At 42.9% G+C, this 27,376-nt stretch overlaps 2 protein-coding genes across 2 annotated transcripts in view; one reads left to right on the top strand and one right to left on the bottom strand.

Annotated features, from left to right (window-relative positions):
- LOC132992831 (alpha-1,6-mannosylglycoprotein 6-beta-N-acetylglucosaminyltransferase B-like) overlaps positions 1-11,723 on the bottom strand; it is a 137,842-nt gene extending 126,119 nt beyond the window's left edge. Inside the window, exons 1-2 of the mRNA XM_061062354.1 lie at positions 11,405-11,723; positions 4,522-4,634 (exon numbers count right to left, since the gene is read on the bottom strand). Coding sequence (XP_060918337.1) covers positions 4,522-4,634; positions 11,405-11,472 — 181 coding nt within the window. The 5' untranslated portion in view covers positions 11,473-11,723. The remainder of the gene's footprint in view (positions 1-4,521; positions 4,635-11,404) is intronic.
- The window catches only part of LOC132992953 (uncharacterized), a 277,165-nt gene that overhangs the window by 206,406 nt on the left and 43,383 nt on the right, over positions 1-27,376 (top strand). The gene's annotated exons all lie outside the window — the stretch shown is intronic.

Raw genomic sequence — 27,376 nt, 5'->3', positions numbered from 1 at the left:
GAGTCCCACTGTCTGTGATGTTTTCAGAGTTTTCAGAGTCCTATCTTCACTTTGTTTACATCGCCCGGACGGCCGGCTGACTCCTCCCCTCGTGTATAAAAGTTGTTTAATTGAGGGACTAGAGAAAAGAAGAATAACATACTGTACTCACTGCTTAACTGTGTTTCTAGATCACGCTCATTTCAGGTAAATTTACATGCAGTGTGAAGATACGAGCATAATAAAGATCACTAGCATTAGCATGCTAACACAACAATGCAGCGCCAGTTGTTTTGGTTTCATGCTGGTGCTCAAGGGCGACATCTGCTGGATCAAAAAATCACATTTAAAGCCTTTAAACAGAAAACAGCAACAAAAAAAAACAACTTTGGAGCAATGGTCAGAGAAGTGCTCCGTGGAGCTGGACGAATGAGGAAAATGTAATTAAGACAGACTTCAGCTGTTTTTCTGAGAAGTTTTTTAAGCAATTATTCTTCCATGAATTAAATTTCAATTACAGATGTTTTTTTGTCCGTATTAAAAGAGCAGACAGAGCAGTGAAGTGAACATCTTAGACAAGTGTTAATTGTCGAGAAAGGCATGCAGAGAGAGAGAGAGAGAGAGAGAGAGAGAGAGAATAATAAACTGGGAATTTGATTTCACTCCGACTGAAAGAACAAACATCGTCCTTTAGATGAATTAATTTAGCAGCAGCTGTTATGATTGCTGATAAACCCATCGATCGACTTTTTTAACACACTTTTAATTAAATGAATTCTCAGCTTAATTGTGATTCCTGTACGCAAAATAAAAACACGACAATTCTAAAAGTGGAGGAATGTTAACAGCACAAAAAAAAAAAAAAAAAAAAAGGCTACCGATAAAGTCAGCACAATGCTTTGCCAATTTGAGCGAGAACAGTAGCACCCAACGGCTGTAGGAGAGTTTTTAATTTGGCAATGTTGCATAGTTTTACACCCGAAGTCTGCCAGAAAATTCCCATGTACTTTATGAAACATGGGAGTGGCACAGTGTCTGGCTCTGTGTGTGTGTGTGTGTGTGTGTGTGTGTGTGTGTGTGTGTGTGTGTGTGTGTGTGTGTGTGTGTGTGTGTGTGTGTGTGTGTGTGTGTGTGTCGCTCTGCAGGTGGCGAGGGGAGGCTTAATGAAAGGGCCAGTTGTTTTTGCAGGGCTGATTTGCAGAGAGCAGATGGATCGGTCTCTCAGTCTCTCTGGTCTCAATCTTGTCCCACATTGCTGCTGTCGGCCCATTTAACAGCCAATTTCCTGCCAGCTCATCACAAACACACACACACACACACACACTCAGAGGGAGAGAGCAGCAGAAAACAGTGTGTGGTTGTAGCCCACAGAGACTCGCTTAAAGGTAAAAAAGAGAGAGGGTGAAACAGTGGGGCGTGCATACAAAGTGCACCAATGCTCACTGAAGATAATGCAGATACGAGTGTGTTTTGTGCATAGGCAAGCACAAAAGTGTTTATGTGCATAAAGAAGAAAACACAGCTACATTTAGAGACACACACTAAGTAGATTCCTAAGGGGAAGCACGCTTGGACAACATACAGTTTTTAATGAGCTTGCTCCAGATGTCTTCCCCCGGCTGCAGCACACGAGCACTTGATTAATCAAGTACACTTTACCAAGAAACAGACACACTAATCCTAATTTATCACACAAACGCGGTAATCTCAATTTATCACAAACACAGTAATCCCAAAGGATCCTCTGCCTCATTATCTCCCACACCCACTACACCTGCTTTTCTAACATGCTTCTGCATCTACTGTGTGTGTGTGTGTGTGTGTGTGCACTCACTTAACTCTGCTTTTTCTCTCTTTCCCATTTCCTCTGCTTCATTTTCCCTCCTTACAGATTGCAACACAAACCGCACACACTCCCCGCACACCAACACCTCACTGATTCACACTTGGAGTTGCGCTCTCTCCCATCTTTCGGTTGCTCCACACACGCCCACGTGAACTGACACATGGCTCGCCTCAGCTACTGTTGAGCCCACACACATGCTACACACATGTGGAAGCGCCCTCGGAGCACACCGACTCTCACATTAAGTGGAGCGGCTCTGAACAGTAGCTGGCCTCCACAGGATGACCTCTGACTTTCAATCTTTGCGCTGCGTGCAGCAGGGGATTACAAAAGGCGCTCCCTTTTTCCCTGCCTTACCACAGGCAGTCAGCCCTCACTCCAGGTCATGTGGACGGGGCTGGCAGTCCACTGTGTTAATGATGCTTCACTGCAGAGATACATGTTTTAGTCTCCATACAACAACAAGTGCAGATACCAGTATGACGTGTGTTTTTATGTGGGAAATCAGGAGTTTTAGAGTCATTCCAACAGGACGGCTGTGCGAAGATAAATCGATTCAAAGGCGTCAAGATTCACATCTGTACTCGGAAAAAATGAATCGCAGTAATATGGTGAGCGTCAGCAGCTGCAGAGCAGGATTTAGAAAACGAGGACGCACCGCCGTCTTCTAAATCGGAGGTGTGGAAGCATTTTGGCTTCCCCGAGACAGAAAAAGAAAGAGGTGAGAAGATAACAGACGAGACAAAAACTGTGTGCAGGTATCACAAGAAGACAGAGAACTACACAAATAGAACAACCAACGTGATGACGCATTTACAGTAATCAACATCATGAAGAGAAGCTCCAATCACATCCCTTTGTTGAGAAAAAAAACCACACTGACAAGAGATTTAGCATCCCCTAAAGGAATCTTTTTCTGTCATCATTTGTCTTCAGTCTCATTTTGTAAAAATCAATCCTGAGAGAATCATGAACACAGTATTGTGAGTCGTATGGTGAGTTGAGTGAATCGTTACATCCCTACTATCAGTGTCGGCCCTGATTTTCACAATCAGTGCATCTCTACGTCCAGGTTGTAATTTATGCATTTTGCAAGCAAACTCACCAAAATAACATCTGAAAACGTGCTCAGGTCTGACATAGCTACACACAATCTGCTGGTTTTTTTAACTCTCCGGTCAGAAAGCGATCAATGAAGTCAAAGTCAGGAAAACATGGTGAGGTATTCCTTTGATTCAATGTCCTGTTCTATCCACAAAGACATGTCTAAATCCTTCTCCTCGTGAAGGAGCCACTAGGAGAGTCAAAGCTCATTAAGACGTCCTCCTCACTCTAAGTCTCACTCCTTCAGTTCCTTTACATGACAAGATCCATCACTGATCCCCATACGGCTCTGTGCTCCACTTCCTTCTCGACCCCTTTGACCCAACCCAACCCCCCCCAACCTATTGTCATGCTTCTACCGCCAACCTGAGTGTAACCCTGCAAACGTTCTAATCATCTGAATACCTGCTTTGATGAAGAGGCTTTTAGTGCTTGCTATTGGCTAATGTAGGTCATATCTGTTCTAATCCAAGCCACTGATTCAAGACAATCTCAGGAAATGAAAAGGAAACTCAATGCGTCATCATTCTGTAATTTTCATTTGCGGTCCCAGCTCGAGTGAAGGCTCCCTTTAATGGACTTCTGTGATGTTGACTCATGCGGCGAAACCACGAGAGGATCCGGGGAATCTGCAAAACGCTCTTCATCGCTTATCGTTCATCTATCAGTGATTGTGAGGAAAAGGGAGGGATATGGTGTCATTCTTTAAAATATTTATGAGAATAAATCTGGCCTAAAGATGGCCTAGGCCCCGAGTCCACCAGCGTCTTTTTAAAAATTGTTTTCAAAGAAGAGAGAGAGAGCGTTTGCAGAGAGCTCCTTGGATTTTCTTTGTGCGGCCGCTCTGAGCTTCTTGAGTTGAAACATTTTCAGAAAGGTCATAAATGATCTCAAATATAAAACATGCAGTGAAAAGTAAGGGCGCAGTGCTGGTCAAACAGCGGCCGTTGTCAACAGACTGTTGTCATGGAGACAGGACGGACATTCAGAAGGCAAAGCCAGCGCTTTTTTGCCTTGAAAAAGCGCTGGCTGCATGGACACAGGACCTCTAGACATCCTGCTTTAGAGTTTTTTTTCAGCCGGTAGAACTTTATTGTCACATATTTCTCCCAAAAAGGCGAGTGGGAGAGAAAACAAGCTGCCCTCGGTGCAGAAACCATGGCAACGGTGAGGGTGAAACCGACATATTGTATATAAAAGTAGACACTGTCACTGGAGATCAGACCAACAACTCTTAAGCTACTCGCTGCTCCCTCGTCTAAGCACGTTGATTTATCCCACAACACTTGAACACAACTAGAGAAAAGACAGCTTTTCTGATGAAGGTTACACCTATGAATTTGTAATGGAATCTACATTTACTTTACGATTTCTCTGGCTCATGCTAACACCCCAGGCGGCCTGTGTGCCTCCAGTGACAGGTGGTGCAGTTTTGACATAGTGGCACATGGCAGTGAAGCGCCAGCCTGCCTATGGAGAGTTACAGCACAGCAATATGCAGTGACATCACAGCATTTCAGCCCAGTGGAGGGGCTGTATACCCACAAACACACACATGTATTCTCTCACACACACACACTGTACATCGGTACCTTCTGTGCGGATGGTGAAGGGGGAGTCCCCGAGTCTCTTGGCTGAGAACTGCCCCCCCAGAGAGGTCATTAGAAAGCAGAGGCTGAAGAAGCCAATTCCCACCACGAATATCCTGCAACACAAGGGGAGGAGAGAGGGAATAGATGAGACGAGAGTTGAGACAGATAGACATATTTATCGGGAATGGCAGGTAAATACATGTTTTGGGTGAGTATGAGAGAGAGAGAGAGAGAGAGAGAGAGAGAGAGAGGGGGGTTGAGATATTTGGAGGCAGAAAATGGAGTGGATAACAAGTGAAAGGCTTGGAAAAGAAAATTGGTATGCCGGCAGATAAACAAGGCTGACAATTATGGAAGACAGGTTTTTGTAAGACAGAATGATAAGTTGCCATAAAAAATAAAAAAATAAAACAAATAGGGAAAATAATAGACATGCAAGAGCGAAGAGATGAGGGGATGTTCGGAGGAGAGCAGAAGAGGAAGAAACAGCAGGCAGCGCTTCCAGAGGGCAGAGAATAAATAGAGCAAAGATCTCACACAGGAAAAAGAGGAAACTGGAGGCCAAAAGGGCACTTTGAAATATTTTTGTGTTTTGATGTCATCAGTTGGCGTACATGTAGGACAAACTGCCAACGTAAGGGTGAGCAGTTTGTCCCCCGAGAGCGGCCAAAAACGGTGATTATTTATGTAATACAGAGGCACAGCGAGGGCGAGGGAAGATAAGCCAGGAAGGGGACAGGAGACGGCCAAAACACATTTAAGGTGATTACAAGAGTGCAAAAAAATGTTTGAAAAGGCAACAAGGCGGGTGTCACCCACGCCTCAGTCTGAGCCACACTAAATTAGGTCACAATAAATTGCACAGTGTAGGTTACTTTGTTCTGCATACAAGCCGAGTTGTTAAATGAGTCTACATTTAAAGGGCAGAGTTCAGTGGTTTGTTTTTTGCTCAAAAAGAAACGACAGTTGTTTGTTGTAAGCTATATAAAAATAGTTATCGGTTCCCCCTACATTCATCACAACGTCATCGTTATAGCAGGATGAGAGACGGAATAAACACACGACAGAAGTCTGAATTTACAGCAAAGAAAAAGGGAATGTTTAAGTAAACAATCAAAGCTTCCTCGCTCAGCTTTGTGTACATTTTACTGGACTGAGGCCTGACTATAAAGTCTCTATTTTTTCCCCCCACTATTCTGATACCATCACATGGAGCTTAAGCCTGCGATCATCTCCCCTCAGATTAGTTTGTGCCAATTTAATGGTGACTAATAATTATTTAATAATAATAATTGCTGCTGAGATTTATTTTGGTTTCAGGAGAGCTGCAAACACAGACATTGTGAAAATCATGAAGAACATCAGATAGACATAAAAGCTGTGACTTATGGGCTAAAATGCACTATTTAAGATTTTGATTGTTGATCACACTTCATATAATTGTTGCAATACTAAACAACGTTGTCACATACTTTTCACTCACTGTGCAAGCCTAATATGAAGATCTTTGTTTCGACTTAGAGAGAAAATATGAGGATATTCTTTAAAAATAGTGCAGGTGTAGATACACTGAAATCCATCAGGAGCGGTGCAAATTTAAGCTTCAAAACAAACTTCTGCTTATCCCCGCTCTGTGGCACAGATCCCATATTTCAACATATAACTAGATCTCTGGAGGGAATATAAAACGCGACTCTGTGTGGGCTCTCTCTTGTTAAGACAGAATCAGATGTTTGACTTAAAAGAGTTGAAACTCAGGTCTTTTGTAGCCGTGTAAATCCTGCCCCAGTTAAGCTACTCTCTGCAGCGTGGATGGATCAAAGGTTATCTTATGATGCAAAAATCTCTTTTGGGAAGAAGGGAGGCAAAGCGCTCTGTGATTCTCATCCGCCGGACAAAATAGGAGTCAGCCTCCATGACTAACCGGTCCCACTTTAAACATGCTGGTAGCTCTGCTGCTAACTGCACAGGGGAAGATTACTGAGAATATTTTGTAGTAGTTCTGTACAAAGTAGATTTATTTAACAATAAACAGTGACCTATCCACTACTTATACTGCATAAAGCTTAAGCTATTTACTGATAATTTGTGCCGTTTACAGGCATCGTAATAAAGGTTATAAGAAGGGGCGGGACATATTTTTTGAATATTCATAAAATCATTCATGCAAACAAAATCGAAGTGTGCATGTAACTTTCTTCTCAACTTTAAGGTCACATATTCTCCTCCTTTTCAGTGTAAATAATTCTCAGAGCTCCTCACAACATGTGTGTGAAGTTTCTTGTTATAAATCCACTCTGATCCTGTATTTGATCATGTCTATAAACCCCTCTATTTCAGCCCTGCTCAGAACAGGCTGTTTCTGTGTCTGTACCTTTAAATATGTAAATGAGCTGTGTCTGACCACGCCCACTCTCTGGAAGGGCTTGGGTGTAGTCGGGCTTTCTCGCTCCATGTCCTATTGTTTACGGTGAGAAGGCAGACTCAGAGGGCAGAACAAACACCTAGCTGTGGGAGTGTCACCCACCTGGGGGAGGGGCTACTGCCCTTTGTGATGTCATGAAGGGAAAATCTCCAAACGGCCTGTTTGAGCACACATTTTCTGAAAAGTGGAGCAGGAAAAAGACGGAGAGGATGGACTTTTCTTACACTTGGGGGGTTTGAAGACAGACTAGGGACACGTGACACAAAACTGTAGTGTTACAAATTCTAGCGATGCTAACAAACTAACTTAGCATCTCTAAACTTCAGAAACTAACCAAGTAAAATGAACAATTCAGCAATCTTATTTACCCGCGATCAGGATGCTAAATCTGTTAGCCCGTTTATGGCAATTTGCTTTCAGTGTTAGCATCAAGCTAAGATGTCCACCCTGGTCCATGTGTGAGAAATGTAACCCCCCTCTGGAAAATAACCCACCAGCCACCACTGGTGTATTTTGGTGCAGTGCAGTTAGCACCCTGATGTTTCATAACCTGGATCCTTGTCTTAACCACGAGTACAGCTAAGGTTGTGTTTTTCATCTGCTTCTCTGTACCACTTTTCTCTGTGCGCTGCATCACGGTTTGTCATAATCACTTCATCTTTTCAAAGGCTAATGAAGCTGAACGAGCCTCTGTGCTTACATATGAGGAGAGAATGTGAGGTCGGATCACAAGTGTGTTCAACGGTGGCGCAGTCGATCGGGCCAGATGTGAGAAAGGGGGCTTCGAATTTAAAATAATTCCGGTGACTTTTAATAGATTTTTCTTGAAATGCACCTCCATAGCTTAAAGGGAGCACAACAAACAATCCGTCACATACCCTAACAAGCACAGGGAAAGCATTCACACAACAGCAATGTCATAAAACTGCAGGAAGCAAATAAAGTCATGTTAGATTTTGTGATATATGACCCATTTTTCCTTCTTTCATTTAATTTGTCCTGCTTTGTAAGGTTGCATTAAAACCTTTAACATCTTACTCCAGAGGTTACAAACCTGCACAAACTTAACATAACAAAAGACTGAATTATTCACAATCTATTGCTTCCTGTTCATACCCAGGCATGAGCTTTTTGTTAGCTTGAATGCACGGCCCAGTGAGAGATTTGACAGCACTCTCTGGAACGGTACACTAAGTAGCTGCAGTCACGCAAAGTCCCGAACCAAAAAACCCCGTGAATATTGATGAGGCCGAGAGAAAAATGAGTTCCTATCAACAGCGAGGAAGAATGGCCACTTAAAAGAGCATTTGCTGGAGTGATCAGATTGACCCGAAGGGGATCGAGATGAGGCTGAATAATCTGTTAAGTATAGAGCGCGCGGTGGTTTGGCAAGCTCCCAGGGTGACTGTACTCCAAGAGGAAGTCTAGTCCTGAGTGGTAACACGGCGGCTTCAAGGACAGACAGGGGGGGGGGGGGGTGTACGACACGACCCGAGAACATATTGACACTCAATAATCATTGTAAAGGCTCTTATCTAAAGGGGGGCATCTAACAGGATTACAGCTGTGTGATCATTCCTTTATCATCATGCTCCATACATCTCGTATCGCTGGAGTAGAATCTAATGAATTACCATCCTGATTACACTTGAAAACAACTAAAACAGTCATTTGTGCTTGAAAGCAGATTGAAACGAAACCTCCCCCTGCTTATTGACTTCATCTGCTCGTGGAGGATTACTACAGAGTACATTAATGTGATAATCACCGTCATAGGTCGGATTACAACAAGAAGCTTCAAATCAAAAGATGCCTGCGTGTAGCATTTATTTTTAATGATTTACACACAAGGATAGTGTATTTACATGAGAACGTCCCAGCATCTCACTCCAGCTTCTCATTTACCTCTCCGTCTCCACAGGATACTGTGATATCATGAAAATAATAAAATATTAGTCCCATCTGTTCCAGGCATATTGCCGAATTAATTAGAATAGCTCAATCATTGTCAGAGGACCAGGGAGCTGCGACACGACGACTGAAGGGAAGCCAATCCCACACAGATATGATCAAGGGATTATTTGTCATGAATCTGACGCCGTAATACCCGCGCAGATTATGTGTTGTGCTGAACAACCGGCAGGGTCACACAGGCAGGCAGGCAGGCAGGCGTGAGGCGAAAACGACTTTTAAAAGATCTGCTTGTCTTTCCTTTTCATTCATTGTTGCAGTGAGGGAAAACTGAAGACAGGTTTGCAAAGACAAAGGGGGACAGAAAGAGGGCACGTGAGCAATATGAAACTCTTCTAATCTGCTCTGTCGGTTATCTTCTCCTTGATTTATGCATCATTAACGACGTGCTGTGTTGCTGTGCGTGTAAAGGACAGAAAAGTGAACACAGTGATGGATGGAAAAAAAAAAAAAAGAACGCAAGAAGGAGAGAAAAAATCTTAAAGTCATGTGTGGGCGTACAGTATCTGGACCGATGCAGTCCCAGGGCGATGGTTTCCCCCCCCTCCCGCTCTTATCATTCAGCCGTTTTTCCAAAGTGGCGTTAGGTGGGTGATACGGGAGGATTAGGTCCCCGGTCCTGCCTGACGAGTCTTTAATTAACAGACTTAAAGTAAATGCTCTGCTCCCTATAATTGGATCAGAAGGGGAGATCTGCTATCAGCTAATTGGCTTCCTCACACATATAGACTTATCAGATTTTGCCTCTAGGTAGATGATTCTGAAGCGAGGGGGAGAGTTCTGCGAGCCGTGGTATTAACGTTAGCCGTGCTGTTTTTCAAGAAACTTTTCCTGGTGAGTTAATAGCCTTGATCCTGGAAATGATCTGAAACTACAGACTACTGTGTGATGGCTTGGGGGAAAAGATAACATCATAACTCCATGTAACACAAAAAAAGGACAAAGTTATCTGTTTTTCATACTTTTTAGACCGTTGAAGAGGTTTGATATCTATTCTCTGGCCCCTACTGTCAAGTCATTCACACAAACACAGCATGCACAGATGTATCCACAGCTGACGTATTACAGCAGAGTCGGAGGACACGCCCACCCAGAAGCTCACTCAAATGTCCCCAATCGGAGGAAAGTGGGCACGTGGGGAGGCGGGCCTTAAAGAGACAGCGGCTGAAATTAACCGTTTCAGGAAGAGGCTGAAATGAGGGGATTTTACTGACGCCGGGATCAGATACATGAGGAGGTTACTGAGCTACACATGTCGCAACGCTACTCAACAGGTGTCCCAGACTGACATGATTAATGGATAAAGTGAGGATAATCTCCTTTAACTGGGGTTGTTTGAATAGAGGCTTACAACTACTATTCTAGATGACAGGTGAGGTAACTCAGGGCAGCAGCAGGAACCGACTGCAAAAATGGAAACATGATGAGTGACAGCAGGTGCAAAGTGACCACAAGGTTGACCACCTTTAACCACCACTGGGCCGACATGGCCGGGCCCCTGAAAGGCACGGTGAACGGGGATGTGATTTAAATCAACATACGCACACTCGTTCAGGACTGTAAGCGCTATCCTCCTGGCTAACATCCAATCAGCTTTGAGAGCGGACTGAAATAAGTTTGTTAACAAGTTCTTTTTGGGGTCAAATGCCCGAGCCAGCTCCCTCCTTTTCTCCGTCTTTCTTTTCTGGTATCCTAACTCTGTGCAGGTCCTGGAGCGGCCGTCCTGATTACAACATAATAAAGTTCACGGGGGACGCTTAAGACGAGGGGGTTTACACGTCGAAACAGGCTACATTTTACTGAAGCAACAATAAATCCAATTTGAAATCGTGATCCTGCTGTGTCTGGAGAGACTGAGGACGGCCGAGCACCGACTCTAGGAACGGAGCAATAGCCAATCAGGAAGCGAGCTGCCATAAGTAGGAAGTCCAGGAACCTTTGATATGTTGTCTTTGATTTCAACATGGGGTTCCAATGTTTTGCAAAACATCTCATTTTTAGCAATGTGTGCTTTTGTCGCTTTAAGAGGTAAAGGTGAGTATTTAGGTGTGAGATAAAATGTGGTCATTGTTGTTAAAATGAGGATGGACCATGGACCTTTTTTTTTTAAATGGGTGGCCTAAGGTACATAGAACTAATAAGAGAGAAGCAGAGCAATTAAAATAAGGAATTCAAGACAGCATAGCTCAATCCACTTTAAAGTAAGTGTTTATAATGTGTCCCCTTTATCTTCACTGACAAAGCCCAGGCACACAGAGATACTGGAGCTATCCATGCAGGGAGGAAATAAGTTAGAGCTCAGCTGGTACTGAAGCTGATTTCATATGGCTCTTTCTTGATGCATCTCTGCCTGTGTGTTCTTCATCCATATGAAGGAACATCTGGTGAGCTAAACCCACCACGCTGCTGCTGCTGCTGCTGCTGCTGCTGCTGCTGCTGCTGTGGAGAAAAACAAGATAAAACACCTCCGGCTCTTTGTCTCTTTACCTGAACGGTTTGAACGTCACTAGACATCTTCTGACCATTATTTTTCCGTCGGTGTTGCCAGCAGTCATTTTCCAAAACGAGCGACCCCTGACATCGTTTCTAACCTCCCGACCAGGAACTTGAGGTGACCGAACATGTTATCCGCGTCCCATCCAGCGTGGCAGAAGAAGAAGAAAAACAATTTAAAATAAATAGTCACCCATATGTGAGCTTATTTCAGCCCTCCTGGAGAAAAGGTTGAAAGTTTCATTCAGCAAGTCTTCCTTTTTTCTTTTTTTTTTCTCAGTGTGTGAAAGTGTAATATTCAAAGCGTCGCAGGAGGCTGGCTGCTTGGAGTCACATCCTCGTCAGTTATTTGAAGAAAAAAATAATAATGCCGTTTTTCTTTTTGTCCTAAATGAGTAAAAAGTGTAAGTATCCGTGTTTTCTCCCGTGGAGTAAATCACCAGACGTGTGCGTACATCACGGGCAGGACAGGTAGCGTCTTAACTTCACAGCAGAGCTCAAGCGACTGTGTCACTCAGCCGAGTGTTCACATCATACCCACTTAGGTACGCGTTCTAAATCCGGTTTGTTTTTTCAAAATAAGAGCACCAGTATAGGCAATTAATGTCAAACTATTCATTAAACAAGAAATTACTACTTATGTCTCAGAGGACTTTACAAGCAACTCTATTAAGATGATAATGAATATAATAATGATATTAATAACTATATTTATATAACCCACTTTAAAATATTTCACATGCATTATTTTGAAATCAAATATTATTAAAGGAGAAGGGGTGGGATTAAATACATTTATACTTCTTCCCACTTCTTTTCGGACATGCAAATTGAAGTAACAAGTATATAAAAGCTTCTTTTGTATGAAACATTTGACTTTTTTTCTGTTTTCTTTTCTTCTCTTTTTTAATGTTCCAAATAATAAACTTTAATTCATTTCAATTCAACAGTGCCTTACAATTATATAATCAATCAATCAATCTTTATTTGTTTAGCGCCAATTCATCATAAATGTTATATTGAGATACTTTAGATAAAGCAGGTAAAAAGTACTTAATCGATATTGTATATCTACCATGATTCAACATGAATCCATCATGAGTACTAATCAACATTTAGCAAAGTTACAGTGGCCAAAAAAAATAAATCTTCCTTTAAGGGGCAGAAATTAGCCGTCTGCTGAAGCTGTGCTGGGCTGTGAAAGTGGGATAGAGAGAGATGCAGGAAGAAGGATCGGGACAAATAGAGCAGCAACATCAACAAGAATGAATGAAGTAAAAGCAAATGGACAAATTAACAAAAAACTATTTAAAACTTTAATAAGACACTAAACCGTCATAAAAACACACAAGTCTGGCAAAGGACAAAATCCCCCACCAAAAAAAAGAAAAGAAAGAAAGAAAGAACAAACGGAAACTGTCATTTTGTCACTTTAACTTGTCTAAGTTTTCTTCATTACATCTTCATAGTTCATGTATGCTTATTTTTTATTTGTAGGCTATTTGCTTATTTTTTATTTGTAGGCTATTTACTTATTTTTGTGTATGTGCTTCTGTAACACTTGAATTTCCCTTCTGGGGATCAAGAAAGCATCATCTTAAATTATCTTGTTTGATTTTATCTCAAGAAACAAACTTCACTGGGAGGAACCATCCTAAAATGGTTTTGTTGTTTTTTCATTTCTTGTAGCGGCTTTAGTCCCTGGAGCGTTCTCCGGCACGTTCAGGTTTGATTGATTCAGAAGAGGTCGTGGTAACAATGCTGTTGTGTTTTCCAATGCCATCAGGATGGAGACACAGGACTCTGACCTGGAAGAGGGCACGCTCTAAAAAGGAGCTTTGTTCCATCGGCTATTGAAGCTCTTAATAAGCTTCCATGCTGACTGGCCTCTTTCATTGTTTATGTGTTTCTTCCCGTGCTATGATATCATATATGTATACCTGTGTACCAACTATGCAAAGCTGTGACGCCAAACTTCCCCCTGGGGTGATAATAAAGTATTATATTGTATGTGTTGTCTTCAAACCTCCTATGGGCACGTTAAACCGAAGTTTGGCTCTTGAGGGGAATCGGGCGATCATTCGTTCTAAGCGAGGTATTCTGCTGCAGAGGTCAGTCAAGAAGCCGTGCAAGAGATAGTCAAATCACACGCCATTGTTTTAAAGAGATGAACAAAAGCTTAGTCTTAACTTGCCCTCCACTTCATTTGGTCAGCATGGCAGACAGGACTTCTTCCTCTCACATATATGTAAATAGTCAAAGTAAAAATTTGACAAATCTTCCGTTTAGTGAATGCAAATGGAGAACAATGAGTGCTGAAATGAGGTCACGGTGCCACTCTGACGGTAAGGCCATTCCACTGCGAGTCGTGATCAAGAGGAAGATTTGGTTTTACAGCCTTAAGCAAAACATTTCCCACAGAGGTAGCATGAGCTCCCCATTGTTCCAGACGAACGAGAACAATGTCACATTCAAATCTAAGTAAAGAGCCCAGGTAGACTGCCTTGAACATTTGACTAACAACCGCTCCTGTTAGGAAAGAAGAGGATCAGTGAGAGACCAAATAAGGTCATGGTGCCTGTTTGAGGGTAAGGTCATCACGCTCCTCTATTCAAATGATCTTTGTTCTGACTGTTCACTGCAGTAAAGTCTTCTCAACACAAACTAGAGGACAGATTCAGATGACCAACTCAGCTTTTATTGATTTTAAACTAAAACAGGTAAAGTTGCAGCATAACTATCAGAAAGATTAGTGTTAAAAGTTTAACATTTTGCAACAGACAGTGTAGATTTGAGATATTTGTTTCATAGAAGGAACTCATGCACGTCAACCACTCCACAAATGGAGGTCGGAGCTCTCAGAGAAGGATTGAAGACGTACAAAAAACATAATTCAGTGGATACCTTCTTTATGAAAGGAATCAAATGAAATACTGGAGCAGAGGAATCACTTCAGGCACTTTACTGAAGGTGTAAAGGACTAACTTTTCATCGCACTGCGTCTTCCTCAGAGTCAAACAGTGCAGGTTCAGATTTGAAAATACTAAATACTACCCTACTCACAGCGTGCAGGGACAACTAAAGGGTCTGTAGGGGCCCTTGGCAAAAATTTATTGGGACCCCTTCCAACCAGCTTTCTTTTTTCACCCTCAGGCGGATAACTCCTCTTCATTTTACTTCATTGACAAATTTAGTTTTTTTCATTCAGGAATAATGCTGCAGCACTTAGCAGGGCATTGAGAGTGAGCGCTGTCAGGTGGGGCCCCCTTTAGGCAGGTTTCTTATTGTCGTTGCAAAATTTGCACATGCTGAGTCAATGCTTTGGTTTCAAGTTTGTCAGCCATTGGGGGGCCCCCTACTGGCCTGGGCCCCTAAGCAGTTGCCTGTTGACAAGCAGCGCTTCTGACAGCGAGTCATCACTGATTGGTTAATGAAAGTGGAAAGAAAGCAGAGAGTAAACTGGAACTCTGCAGAGTCGTCCCATTATTATAAATAGTGTGTGTATATTGTAAATATGATCACATTAAGGATGGGATGTGATATGATTGGGCTACACATGAGTGCTGTCACAGTTCCAGTATACTCCCTGCTTTCCTCCCACTTTCATTAACCATCAGTTATGACTCATTGTGAGTAGAAGTGTTTTTTTGTTATACATATTGTAGCATATAGAATGGCCAGAGGTACTGCTTATTAACAGATAAGGCCAGCAACATGATTGGGGCCCCGGGCCAGACGGCCAACACCCCCCTGAGGGAAAGCAAACTTTAAAACACAGCAGCAGCTCAAAAAGTGCAAAGTTTGCAAACCTCCCCATCTGACAGCACTCAGTGTCGTTGCACTGCTACATGTTAGGATCATTATTCCTGCATCCTACATCATGTCTGGGAGTGAGAAAAGAAAGGAAGACAGAGGTAAGTGGTGCATTAAATATAAAAGTAATTGACTGAATGCTGTGGGATCAACCAAAGAGAAACACTTAAATAACATGTCCTTGAGGCACTGGTGGCACAGTGGTTAGTGAGCGCACCCAATGTATGGAGGCTGTGGTCCTCCAAGAGGGCAGCCCAGGTTCGAATCCGATCTGTGGTTACTTTCCCACATGTCATTCCCCACTCTCTCTCTCCCAATTTCCGACTCCATCCACTGGCCTGTAATGAGGCTCACAGCAGGATAGGATCACCCCCTGATGGAGTCTCCACACTGGTGGTGGTGGGGGTGATAAAAGAACGCAGGATGTGATGAGGGGTGGGTTTCTGAGGCTGGATCTGAACTCTGCTGAGCTGGACTGGAGGTGACCGGGGTGGAGGAGGAGGGTCGCAGCGATCGCACTGAAATGTCAAACTGACTGCAGAAGAGAGAGGACAGATTTTATAATTTGACAGCAGCAGGATGGTTGGTGGAGAGAGGTGGTGGCAGAATCGGGTTCAGCTCCTACCCGAGTACAAGCTTTGCATTTATGTCTTTCAAAAAAATCTCCTTTTTAGTCTAAACAGTCCATCAAAGGATTGTTGAGAGGAGCCAGGTCGGAGTAGATCATAGGGGGCTCTGATGAGTCTTTGAATTTGCTTCAGGAGGTTTCTCTAGATTCAAGTTCAAGATTCCAGTGTGGTTGTTAATTTCTTTGTTATTTATTATTAAAGATAAATTACTAATGAGGCAATAAAGGTTCCATTCATTCATTCAAAACACGTGAAGCCCTATGTGTGCATGGTATTTGATCATTTCAGGACCACGGACAGCGAATGTGACAAGGAGGCAACAGCAGCACCCAGTGGCAGGTAGTGGTATAGCAGCAGGAGAAGGAGTAAGAGTAATTGTAACACTGTTGAGTATAAAAAGAAAGAAAAAAGGAGAATTAGTAGTTATGGTTTGACAATTAATGAATAACTCAGTTGCTTCATGATTAAATTACAACCACACAGAAATGTTTAGCACAAGCTTCAAATCTTATTTGTTCCGTTTAATGATGTGCAGTCAGTGTTGGTCGGGGCACAGATTATACAGTCTCTGTGGCCAGCGGAGCGTTAGAGCAGAAATGGATGCAGACGGGGGGATCTGCAGGGGACCAGACTGAAGATGACAGTGAAATCTCAAACTCCCTTCATGCATCACTTGCCTTGGAACATGTGGATTTGACTGACAGTCCACCGCCCACGCAGGCAGCCCCTCTCTGCAGGTTGTGGGAATAGTTCTGCTCTATCAGCGGGGATCCACTGGGCAAACGTAGCATTTTTTACACCTTTTGTTTGTATGTGTGTTTATGCATGTGTGTGTGTGCATGTGTGCGTGTGTGTGCAACAAGCTTACATGCACAAACACTCACAAATGCAGGCACACTCTTGCACATAAACACACTTACACACTGGTAGAAATCACTGAAGTTTGGAAAGCATTCTGTCAGACAGAATACTCAAAGGTACGAGAAATCTCCCCCGCTTCAGTCTCTGAAAACGATAAATATACTAACTGTACCTGGAGCACTTTTGATTCATCATTTAGAAACGTTGCATTATCTGTGTATTAGTTCAATTTAAATGGAAGGAGCAGCCCACTGCATCAATGAATGTTGTCATTTTTATTTAACACCAATTCTTAAAAAATGTAAATAAATAGTGCAAAACTTTTAAAGATGTTTTGCCTCCACTGTAGAGACAGGAAAGAGGATAGAGTTAGGAGTCAGAGAGAGAGAGAGTGGGGAATGACATGCAGGAAAGGATCCACAGGTCGGATTTGAACCTGTGCTGCCCGCCTGGGGGACTACAGCCTCTATACATGGGGAGCAGCCACCAACCACTAAGCCACTAGTGACCCAAGAATATAAGTATTTAACTTAACAATTGCAAAAAGTAGATTTAATTTTCTAGATTTCACAATATCAATTAGAAAATCTGAAGAAATCTTCAGGGGATGAGGATAAGGTCAAAAATCAATATTGGGTGGCTGTGATTTTCAGGAGCCTTCAGCAGCCCTGATATGATTCTGAAGTGGACATCACTTACAATAAAACATTTCCTGTGATCAAAGTTCAGCGCTACATCCTCAAATGTTGGCTGAAACTCAAACATACAAAGAGGATATAAACCAGATTCAGAAACACTGCGGCCCTCTCGGGAGCTCGGCAGTTGAAAACTATCCTGAAGTCTGATGAGTCAAAATGTGACTTTTTGTTTCCCAGTCCTGGACGCCTCATCCTCTGGGCTAAAGAGCTACCTGTTACCAGTGCATAGATCAAAAGCCAGCCAGGATTTTGGGCCCGAATCCCCCCCCCCCTTCCCACCAAAGTCAGCCAAGGCTCGATTAACTTGCCAGATTCTCCTGTAGTGTGAGGTGTGTTAAGAGTGATTTTACTCTCTCAGATCTGCCCCAATTTGAAATCCTGTTGTGTCTGGAGAACACAGAGGACGGCCGAGCACCGACTCTGTGAATTGTTACTTGGAACAGAACAATAGCCAATCAGGAAGCACGCTGACTTAAGCAGGAAGTCCAGAAACTTTTGATATATTGTCTTTGTGCTGTTTTCAATTTCAACATGGGGTTCCAATGTTTTGCAAACATCACATTTTGTTTTGGAACTGGGGTTATAAAATCAAGTTAGTATGAAGTCCAATTCTGTGGTGGAGACATTGTCCGAGGTGCTGTCACAGCAACAACAGCCAGCTTTTTTTTTTTTTGCCTTTTCTACTCCAGTCTGTCTTCCCCTGAGCTGGATAAGTTCCCTCTGCAGCACTTGTCACTGTTGTTAATGAGCTGTCTACCTTGAAACAGCATCTCGCCTCAGGCTGAGCTAACCAGCGTCTGTAAAGCCACCGCAGCACAGCAGCAGCAGCAGAAGAAGCAGGAAAAGTGTAACAAGATCAAGAGGCAGCCCTGATGTTCAGAGTGTGCTACCACATGTTTTGTGATGTGCATCTGACGTGTTGTTGCTGTGCTTTTGATGGTGAAGATGTTTAGATATGACTCTCACACCAAGGCCATTGGTTTCATTAGCAGGTAAGGAATACCCTGGTATTGATTATGATAAGAGAGGCTTTTCCAGGGGAAGCAACGAGGAGTTTATCTTTGTCCATGCAAACCAAAAGTTTCTCTTCTCCTCTGTCGCCCCCCGGTGGTGGAATGAACTTCCAAACTCCTTTCGATCTGCACCTTTAAGAAAAAGCTAAAGACCCAGCTCTTTCATGAATACCTACTAACTTAATGATGATGGTCTCCATATTATTGATGATGATGATGGTAATGACGATGGTTTTTGTTTGATAACGACGACTTATAAGATGGTTTCTATACTGATTAGAGCTCTCAAGAACTGCCCTCAATGTTGTGCTTTGCCTCTGGTCACTTCCTGTCAGCACCTGTGTGTCCAATCAGACTCAAAGCTGATCGTTTGCTCTTACTGACATTGTTCCCTTTTTTCTAGATCCTTGCTTGTGTTGTTCTTACTCTCTGATGTACGTCGCTTTGGATAAAAGAGTCTGCTAACTGAATTTTAGTAGAATTGTAGAAAAGCAACAAAATGAACACCAAATGAATGCAATATTTTTCTTCGAGCTCACAGCTGATTCATTGTGTATTTTGGCAAATGCGGTCCTACATTTTAACAGCCAGAGTTCCATGGATATGCTCCTGCAGGAGGGAATCCAACACAAGATACTCTGGTCACGTCTCTGCTTTGACTGTAGATCAGATTTCCCAATAACCCATTTTTATACCAAAGGTTGTCAACATTTTCTATACTTCGATACAAACCAATAATGAAACAAAGGAGTGATATGTAACTCTGACACCTAGTGTTTAAAATGGGTACTGCAGTCCAAATTCAAAACATTGTAGAGAGCTGTCTCCCCCCGCCCCCTCCTCTCTAGAGTCCATGTTGCCATGTTGAAGACACTGAAGTTTCAGGCTGATCCATCTATTATCTTTTCTGCTTTTTCACCGCTCAGGGTCACAGGGGGGCTGGAGTCGATCCCAGCTGTCAGTGGGCGAGAGACGAGGTCACACTCTGGACTGTTCGCCGGGCAATCACAGGACTGACATATAGAGACAGACAACCAGACACACTCACATTCACACCTACGGGCGATTCAGAGTTACCAGTTAACCTAAGGAGCATGTCTCTGGACTGTGGGAGGAAGCCGGAGAGAACCCACACATGCACGGGAAGAACATGCAGACTCCATATTAACTCCATTCTATTTGCAGAGTCCCTCTACACCTTTAAGAAAAAGCTAAAGACCCAGCTCTGTCATGAATACCTACTAACTTAATGATGATGGTCTCCATATTATTGATGATGATGATGGTAATGACGATGGTTTTTGTTTGATAACGACGACTTATAAGATGGTTTCTATACTGATTAGAGCTCTCAAGAACTGCCCTCAATGTTGTGCTTTGCCTCTGGTCACTTCCTGTCAGCACCTGTGTGTCCAATCAGACTCAAAGCTGATCGTTTGCTCTTACTGACATTGTTCCCTTTTTTCTAGATCCTTGCTTGTGTTGTTCTTACTCTCTGATGTACGTCGCTTTGGATAAAAGAGTCTGCTAAGTGAATTGAATTGTCCACACATCGAGTCTCCTGTCCGACGGGGATTCGATGGTAGGCAACAGCACTTACCACTGCACCAGTGCGGCCCGAAAACGCCTTCAATATAAGATTACTTATGACTGACTTATGACTTGCCCTTATTATTGATCCCCCGCTGGATTGTTATAAATGTGTGACAGCTATGACTTTATTGCAGCGACCTGCATGGCGGTGAGTAGTGTCCAAAATCTGTTTTTTAATTGTGGTGGTGAACTCCCCAGTCCATTACAGAAAACTTTCTGTGTAGGGAGTACGGAGCAGTGAATGAGTCTGTGCTTTTGGACGCCGTAATGTCTGAAAGCGAGGACATTAGATCTCAGCAGAGCTCGCTTTGCCATTTTATAAAAGACGGACTCTGTGTGCATCACTGTAACATCATTTTTTTAAGAACATGGAAATGTATTCACCCGATTGAGTTGCATATTTTTCCAAAGCCACTGATCCATGCATGAATTCTCATTTGTTAGCTAACATACACTTCTACATCTACGCTCATCCTGCAGACTGAGTACACAGCGAACGCCCTGATCCTCCCAGACTGTAGACACCGGGTGATTTGTTAAGATAATCTCGTGTTGTGTCAGGGTTGAGGAATCTCTTTTGTCCGTAAAATGTCAGCGCACAGCCTGCAGGATTATCTTCAGCACATTTGATTGTCACATGTGAAATCACCCAAACAAATCTGTACAAATGAAGCAACACAAATCGAAGGATGAGATGAAGACGGATCATCGTGCGCAGAGAAAATCCTCACAGTTGGATGAATGATTAGAGAACTAATCAACGCTCAATGCTCAACTGTGTGATGAAGCTGCCCTCAATTAAACTCCAATCTGCTGACGTCGTTTGTAAATAAGTTCTTCTAGTTTGAAAAGAAAAGAAAAAGATAAATGCCCCCCCCAAAAAAACAAACACATTTTGTCTTTTTTCATGCCTTTAATATCTATAAACTCTGAACATTGAATTACACCTGTCACTGAAACAATCCTCGCTTTTTCTTTACACCAGTCGAGGGGCAGTTTAGTAAAAAATAGAAAAACAGTCCAACTTCTTTGGAAGACATACTATCCCTGTCAGAGTTTACGCATTTATCACAATGTAATTATAGCCCAAAATGAGTGCATTTATCTTTAACTAAAGCTCTAGCTCAGTCAGGAAGACTTTATATTCTGTTTATTCTCACACTGTGTGACATCGCTCCTCCACGCATGCTCACTCATCTTTTTGTAATCATCACCTGGTCACATCACCTGGTCACATCTATCTACTCCCTCATCGTTAGCCAATCATATTGCTGCTGTATTTATTAAAATGTGGCTTTCTACAATTCTACAATTCACTTAGCAGACTCTTTTATCCAAAGCGACGTACATCAGAGAGTAAGAACAACACAAGCAAGGATCTAGAAAAAAGGGAACAATGTCAGTAAGAGCAAACGATCAGCTTTGAGTCTGATTGGACACACAGGTGCTGACAGGAAGTGACCAGAGGCAAAGCACAACATTGAGGGCAGTTCTTGAGAGCTCTAATCAGTATAGAAACCATCTTATAAGTCGTCGTTATCAAACAGAAACCATCGTCATTACCATCATCATCATCAATAATATGGAGACCATCATCATTAAGTTAGTAGGTATTCATGAAAGAGCTGGGTCTTTAGCTTTTTCTTAAAGGTGCAGAGGGACTCTGCAGATCGAATGGAGTTCTCTTCCACTAGTTCATTCCCCATCATCACCAAGCCTTTTAGTACTCTGAAGACTAGAAAAGAAATATACAAGCTCAAGTCCATTTACCATTTACAAAACAACCTAACATTTAGATGTTAGTGTCTTTATCAGGCAGAACATCTACAGCCAGATGTTTCATTCAAACTCACCCTTAAAGCGTCCGATGAAACCAGCTCATTAAGTTCCAACGGTGTGATTGTTGTCACTGAGAATCATCCTGTCTTTGTTGTTTTAGTTGGGCTCTTTTTTGAAACTCTACATCATTGTAAATGAGGGAAACCTCAGTGATATTCAAGGCTTACATGGAAGTTTGAAATGAAGTCTTTTTGCAAGTCGTAACAAGTAAAGGGAGCAGAAAACATAAACCTCTTTTCCCCCAGGTTCAGCTCTGACCTTTGGAACAGAAAAAGTAAAAAAATGGATCCTATAGGTCTGAAGATTGTAAGTTCCTGTACCTCTGGCTGATAGAGGGTCGAAGCAGGTAGTTTATATTCATCACATTTCAGGAAACAGTAGCCTTTAGAGTTAAAGGGAAACAGTTTGCAAAGAGTTGACTTCATATAGTCTTTAAATGATTTTATGCAGTGATGTATTTGCAGCTTGTTTCTGCTTTACCGGGCGGCCAATTAATTCAGTTATTGTCAGTTTAAAGATCCTATCTCGTATTATTTTGTTTTTACTACATCTTTTTTTTTTTTTGTGTTCACTTTAGCTGAAACACACCGAGCTGACACAGCACTGTAATTGGGTTTTATTGCTGTCTGTTTCTTTGCGAGAACAGTCAGAGTCCCCCGCTAAAACACACATTTACAACACAAATTGGGATGGACTACGGAGCGGCTGCTAACAAGGGTTACTTTTCTGCATCAGGACACAGATTCTGCAAGACTGCCGCAGAGAAATTCCCCCCAGAGTGTCAGAACAAAACAAGGTGGAAATGAGCCCGACCAGAAAATACAGCTCATGAAGTTAATTTAGACCCCCTCAGTTTGTGACTGTGGCTTCGGTCCCGCCCTCCCTCGGCTCCCAAACAAAGACGGCCTAATTGGGAGTCTGGAGTTGGTCACCAAAAAGCAAACAAAAACCGATCTATTACCTCTGAACTGTAATTGAAAACAAAGCCTGGAGTTAATTACTAATCGTTAATCTTCCCTTTCTGCTCAGCTACCCTTTTCACCTGATCAATTCTCAACGCACAAACTTTTCTCTTCCTCAGAATCTCCCGCTGGACGGGATGGAGGGAAGCCGTTTGAAAGGAGGGATGAACAGCGACGACAGAAATCGATGGAGGAGTTGAGAACTGACTCGAGATAGAGAACATGACAATGAGGTGAGATTGATTTATCTGTAATGAATGAGGGGAAACGGCTCGGCGGAGCGATTTGTCGCCGGCACGTCCGGGCTGATTGCGGGCCGTTTTGTGAGAGGTTGAAAGGCGATGGAGGGTTTGTGATGCTGATTGACAGCGCAGGTTGACACGCGAGGGACCATTTGCATTTTCATTACAGCCGAGATTGACTCCCTTCTCCTGTGTGGCTTGACACCGAAAAACACTTTCTCATACACACACACACACACACACACACACACACACACACACACACACACACACACACGCACACGCACACACACGCACACAGAGTAATACAAATACGGAAACATCTCAACGCTGTCTCCGTGCAGATTCTGACCTTCGGCTTCTCTGCAGTGTGACTGACAGACACACAGAGGGTTTGTGTCGGATTTTAAAAAATTATGATAAAAGAATCGGTCCTAAAAATAGATCAGAGGAACCCGTTTTTTAGCCGTATGCAAGCCCAGTAATGTAATACACTCAGGTACTTTTCAACATTAGATCATGTGTTCACCTGGGAAGGTGTGCACATAGATTTAAACGTACAATATGTAGAAGGAAATGAACAGAAAGCGTTGAGACGCAGTCCATCGTTGGAACCAGTGGAGCCGTACGGTAAGAGATGAAAAAATAAATAGTGGTTGTTATAAAATAATCGTAGATTCTGCTTGACTGCACATCGAGCTAACGTCAAACAAAGCAAAAACATTGGTAGTTTACTGTCACTTTATCTGGCTAAAGCTAAACAGTGTTATGATGAAGCCAAGCGCACACACACACACACACACACACACACACACACACACACACACACACACACACACACACACAATGATGTTTCTCTTAGTCCAGCACACTGTTTTGACAGCCAGCATCCCTCAGATTGAAAAGAGCAGTCATCTGAGAGTGGCATCACGAAAGAATGCTGAAGGAAAAAGAGGCCTGCGGGGGGGGTGCACACCGAGGGGCCTCACACTGACACTATGACTGACAAACCTCTGTCCCATCCTGTGACAGCTGGGACGCCGATACACAGAGTCAACAAGCTCCTGAATGCACCTTCCAAGACAAAGAGAACTGCAGATCTCCACATCGGGGTCCAAACAGGAAATCTCAAAACACAGAGGGAAGGCATGAGCCGGAGGAAACTACTGGCCGTGAATAAAAAGATAAAATAAGATCAGAGTTATGCTTATTCTCTCTCACATGCTGCGCACACAGCGTCGTGAAAACAGTGCAACTTTTTGAAACGCCGCCACATCGTCGTTGTCACTTCTTCCTAATCGACCAATCAGAACCAAGAAAGGGTGGGGCTTGTGATGTCGGCTTTTTTAACATCAATGGCGGAGGAGAAAAAACAATCTGACTATTCTTTTAGAGGGTAAAATTTCCTTGCAGAAATGACTATATTGAGCACACTGAGCAATTCAAAACAACCTAACTGCCAATACCAAGGAAGGAAAGAAGTTACATCTCGTATCCTAGCAACAAGAAGCTCTGAAACTGAGGTGGTAAGTAAGCACTGCCATTACAAAAAGGACTGTCAATGGACACAGGCCCTAAAACCAAATTATTTCTTGGTCTGGTCCAAAGAGTACTTTTTTAATTCCATGAAGCTACAGCGCATTGTCACTCACTTTTCTCACTCAGACGAGCTTGTTAGCTTGTTTATAATATCGACTTAGGTCATCACCGGAGAGAAACTTTATATGACTCACCTTTAAGTGTGGCGATTAGAGTCAGGAGCTCGTCCACAACAAAGCACCACACTGTCGTTTGTTCACCTTCAATATAAAAGCACCTGATGGGGCGGCTGTGGCTCAGTTGGTAGAATTGGTCGCCTCCCCCCACCAGAAGGTTGCGGGTTCGATCCCCAGCTCCTGCAGCCACATGTCCAATGTGTCCTTGGGCAAGACACTTAACCCCAAGTTGCTCCTGCTGCTTCATCGACAGCGTATGAATGTGTATGAATGTGATTAGTTACTACTGAATGTCACTTTACAGAGCAGCCTCTGCCATCAGTGTGTGAATGTGTAGGTGTGACCTGTGTAACACGCTGAAAATGCTTTTTCATATTTTCATATCTTTTTCTGTCATTTTGTTATATCAGTGTGTCTAGTTAAACTAATTTAATTTCCAGAAGTTAATTTATATTTAGAGTAAGAGTAAACAGTAAATACTGTGTGTTTTATCTACCTTTTAAGATTAAGACGCTGGCCCTTTAAGAGAGGCTCAGTGAAGAAGACACAGAGGTGTGTGTAGGCTGAAAATGAAGCTTGTGTAAAGCTGTGGGGCATTTCTTTAATAAAAGTTGCTAAAAGTGAAGATGGACGAGTTCTGACCGGTTCATTTCAAGGGTGCAACACCTGCAGTGTAAAAAGCGCTAAACAAGCTCAAGTCCATTTACCAGATGTCATACTCTTTGCAAGGGGAAACTGAAGTTCAGAGCAGAGAATGTAACATTTAACAAATGCAGTGTGGACAGTGAGCGGTATCCAACGCTCGCATGTTGTGTGAGTCAGTGTCCTTTAGTCTGGCCACCCCAGTCCAGCAATCTTGGTTAGTCTGGACACGCCCCTGGCAGTTCCCCCACATTAAAGCAGCATCATATTTGATGAAAGATTGCACTTTTCCCATCCTCCTGTGTGCCTAAAAGAGTCACCGAGGTCTCTGCCTTTTGGTGGTCAAATGGATAAAAGAGGATTGATTGATCGATCCACTTTCCGCTTTATGAAGCAATAAAAAGACAGAGCAGGGCAGAGAAATCAATAAGAGGTTTATAAAGGCTGCTGTTGCACGGTGGATATGATGTTGTGACCACTCTGGATTGAACAATGTGAGGTGGAGGAAGAGGAAGACAAGGACAGGAGGATTTGGAGTCCAACAGTTTTGTAAAATGAAAAGGAATACAAGTCAAACTGATATGTAGGGTGGATACTTTTTTAAGAAACTTGTGATATTAGTGATGGGAGGTGTGGTCAGAAAGAAAAACCACCAGTCACACCAGATTCTTCAGTAATTCAACCCGAGTCGTCTGAGCTCCTAACAACACCGCACCGCCAATATCCAATCGTCTACAAGGGGTTGAGACGGTGTCCTAAATAGGACAAATGGTGTGAGTGGTCTGAGAAGGCAGCGATGTGTCAAACCCTGCCATGGTTAGTAAAAGGTTGGAGAGCCGGAGTGATTAAAGCAATGAATCACTGGTGGGAAGGGCTCAGCTGCTGGCGTCATCGCACACCCGAGCCGGCGATTCAGGGCGCCCATAAGAAGCACGAAGCAATTCTTCACTGAAACAAGAAAAAACTAAGTGTGTGTGTGTCTGAGACAGAGAGAGATGTTTCAATATATAGGTTTCAAACTCTCTTGTTTATACAACGCTGTATAAATGTGTCCAATTTCATTTTTTTTTGCCAGCAGAAATAAGACTCATAAATCTAGATAACAGATGTGTACAGAGGGCCACGAGAGCTTTGTTATACTGTGGGGGGAAATGAGCTCAGGTGTCAGCTGCAGGTGTTCAGTGGACTGGAGAGATGGTACACATACATCAAGATCCTATTATCCTAAATTTCAAGTGAATAAATGATAAAGTTATTACAGTGTAGACTGAGACAAAAATAAAACAAGACTTGAAGTGAAAAGCTAAACAGAATAAAAATACAAATTGAATTGTATTGTAAAGTCTCAGTGACATCACCCACTGGTTTCTGGAGGGGAGTTTTGCAGTTCAGTGATGGCGGTGGCCATATTGAAAATGCTATCTCAACCCAAACTTATTTATGTATGGTTTATTTGATAGGGACAGACACAACATACAAAGAAACACCGTTAAAAAAGCATCCTAGTAGCAATCTAGTAGTCTCGGCTCTTCCTCAGCTCCAGCTCTTTAAAGGAGCAATATGTAACTCTGACACATAGTGTTTAAAACGGGTACTGCAGTCTAAATTCAAAACATTGTCTGAGCTGTCTCCCCCCCCCCCCCCCCTCTCTAGGTGAGTCCATGCTCACGCAGGTTGCCATGTGGTGGACTCTGAAGCTTCAGTGTTTATCCAGCTCTGCATGGGTCTGTAAACCTTTCTGTGTTCTAACCTCTCTCCATTTTTCAAAAAGCATCTCCAATATTGATCCTAGTTTGAGCACGTTTCTGCTCGTGGAGCTTATTAGAAACATGCAGAGGCTTTTTAGGTCGGGTACAATCACTTCTATCTGAACCACTTCTCTTGCCCGCTTCCATCGCTGCAACACCTGTTGACCTGATAACTGCTCTCATATCTGACAAACCGAGGGGCGTCCAAAAC

The sequence above is a fragment of the Labrus mixtus genome, chromosome 2, assembly GCF_963584025.1.
Source record: "Labrus mixtus chromosome 2, fLabMix1.1, whole genome shotgun sequence".
In the NCBI taxonomy this organism is placed as follows: Eukaryota; Metazoa; Chordata; class Actinopteri; order Labriformes; family Labridae; genus Labrus; species Labrus mixtus.
Note: the sequence above shows the minus strand (reverse complement) of the source record. Positions and strands in the feature narration are given on the sequence as shown.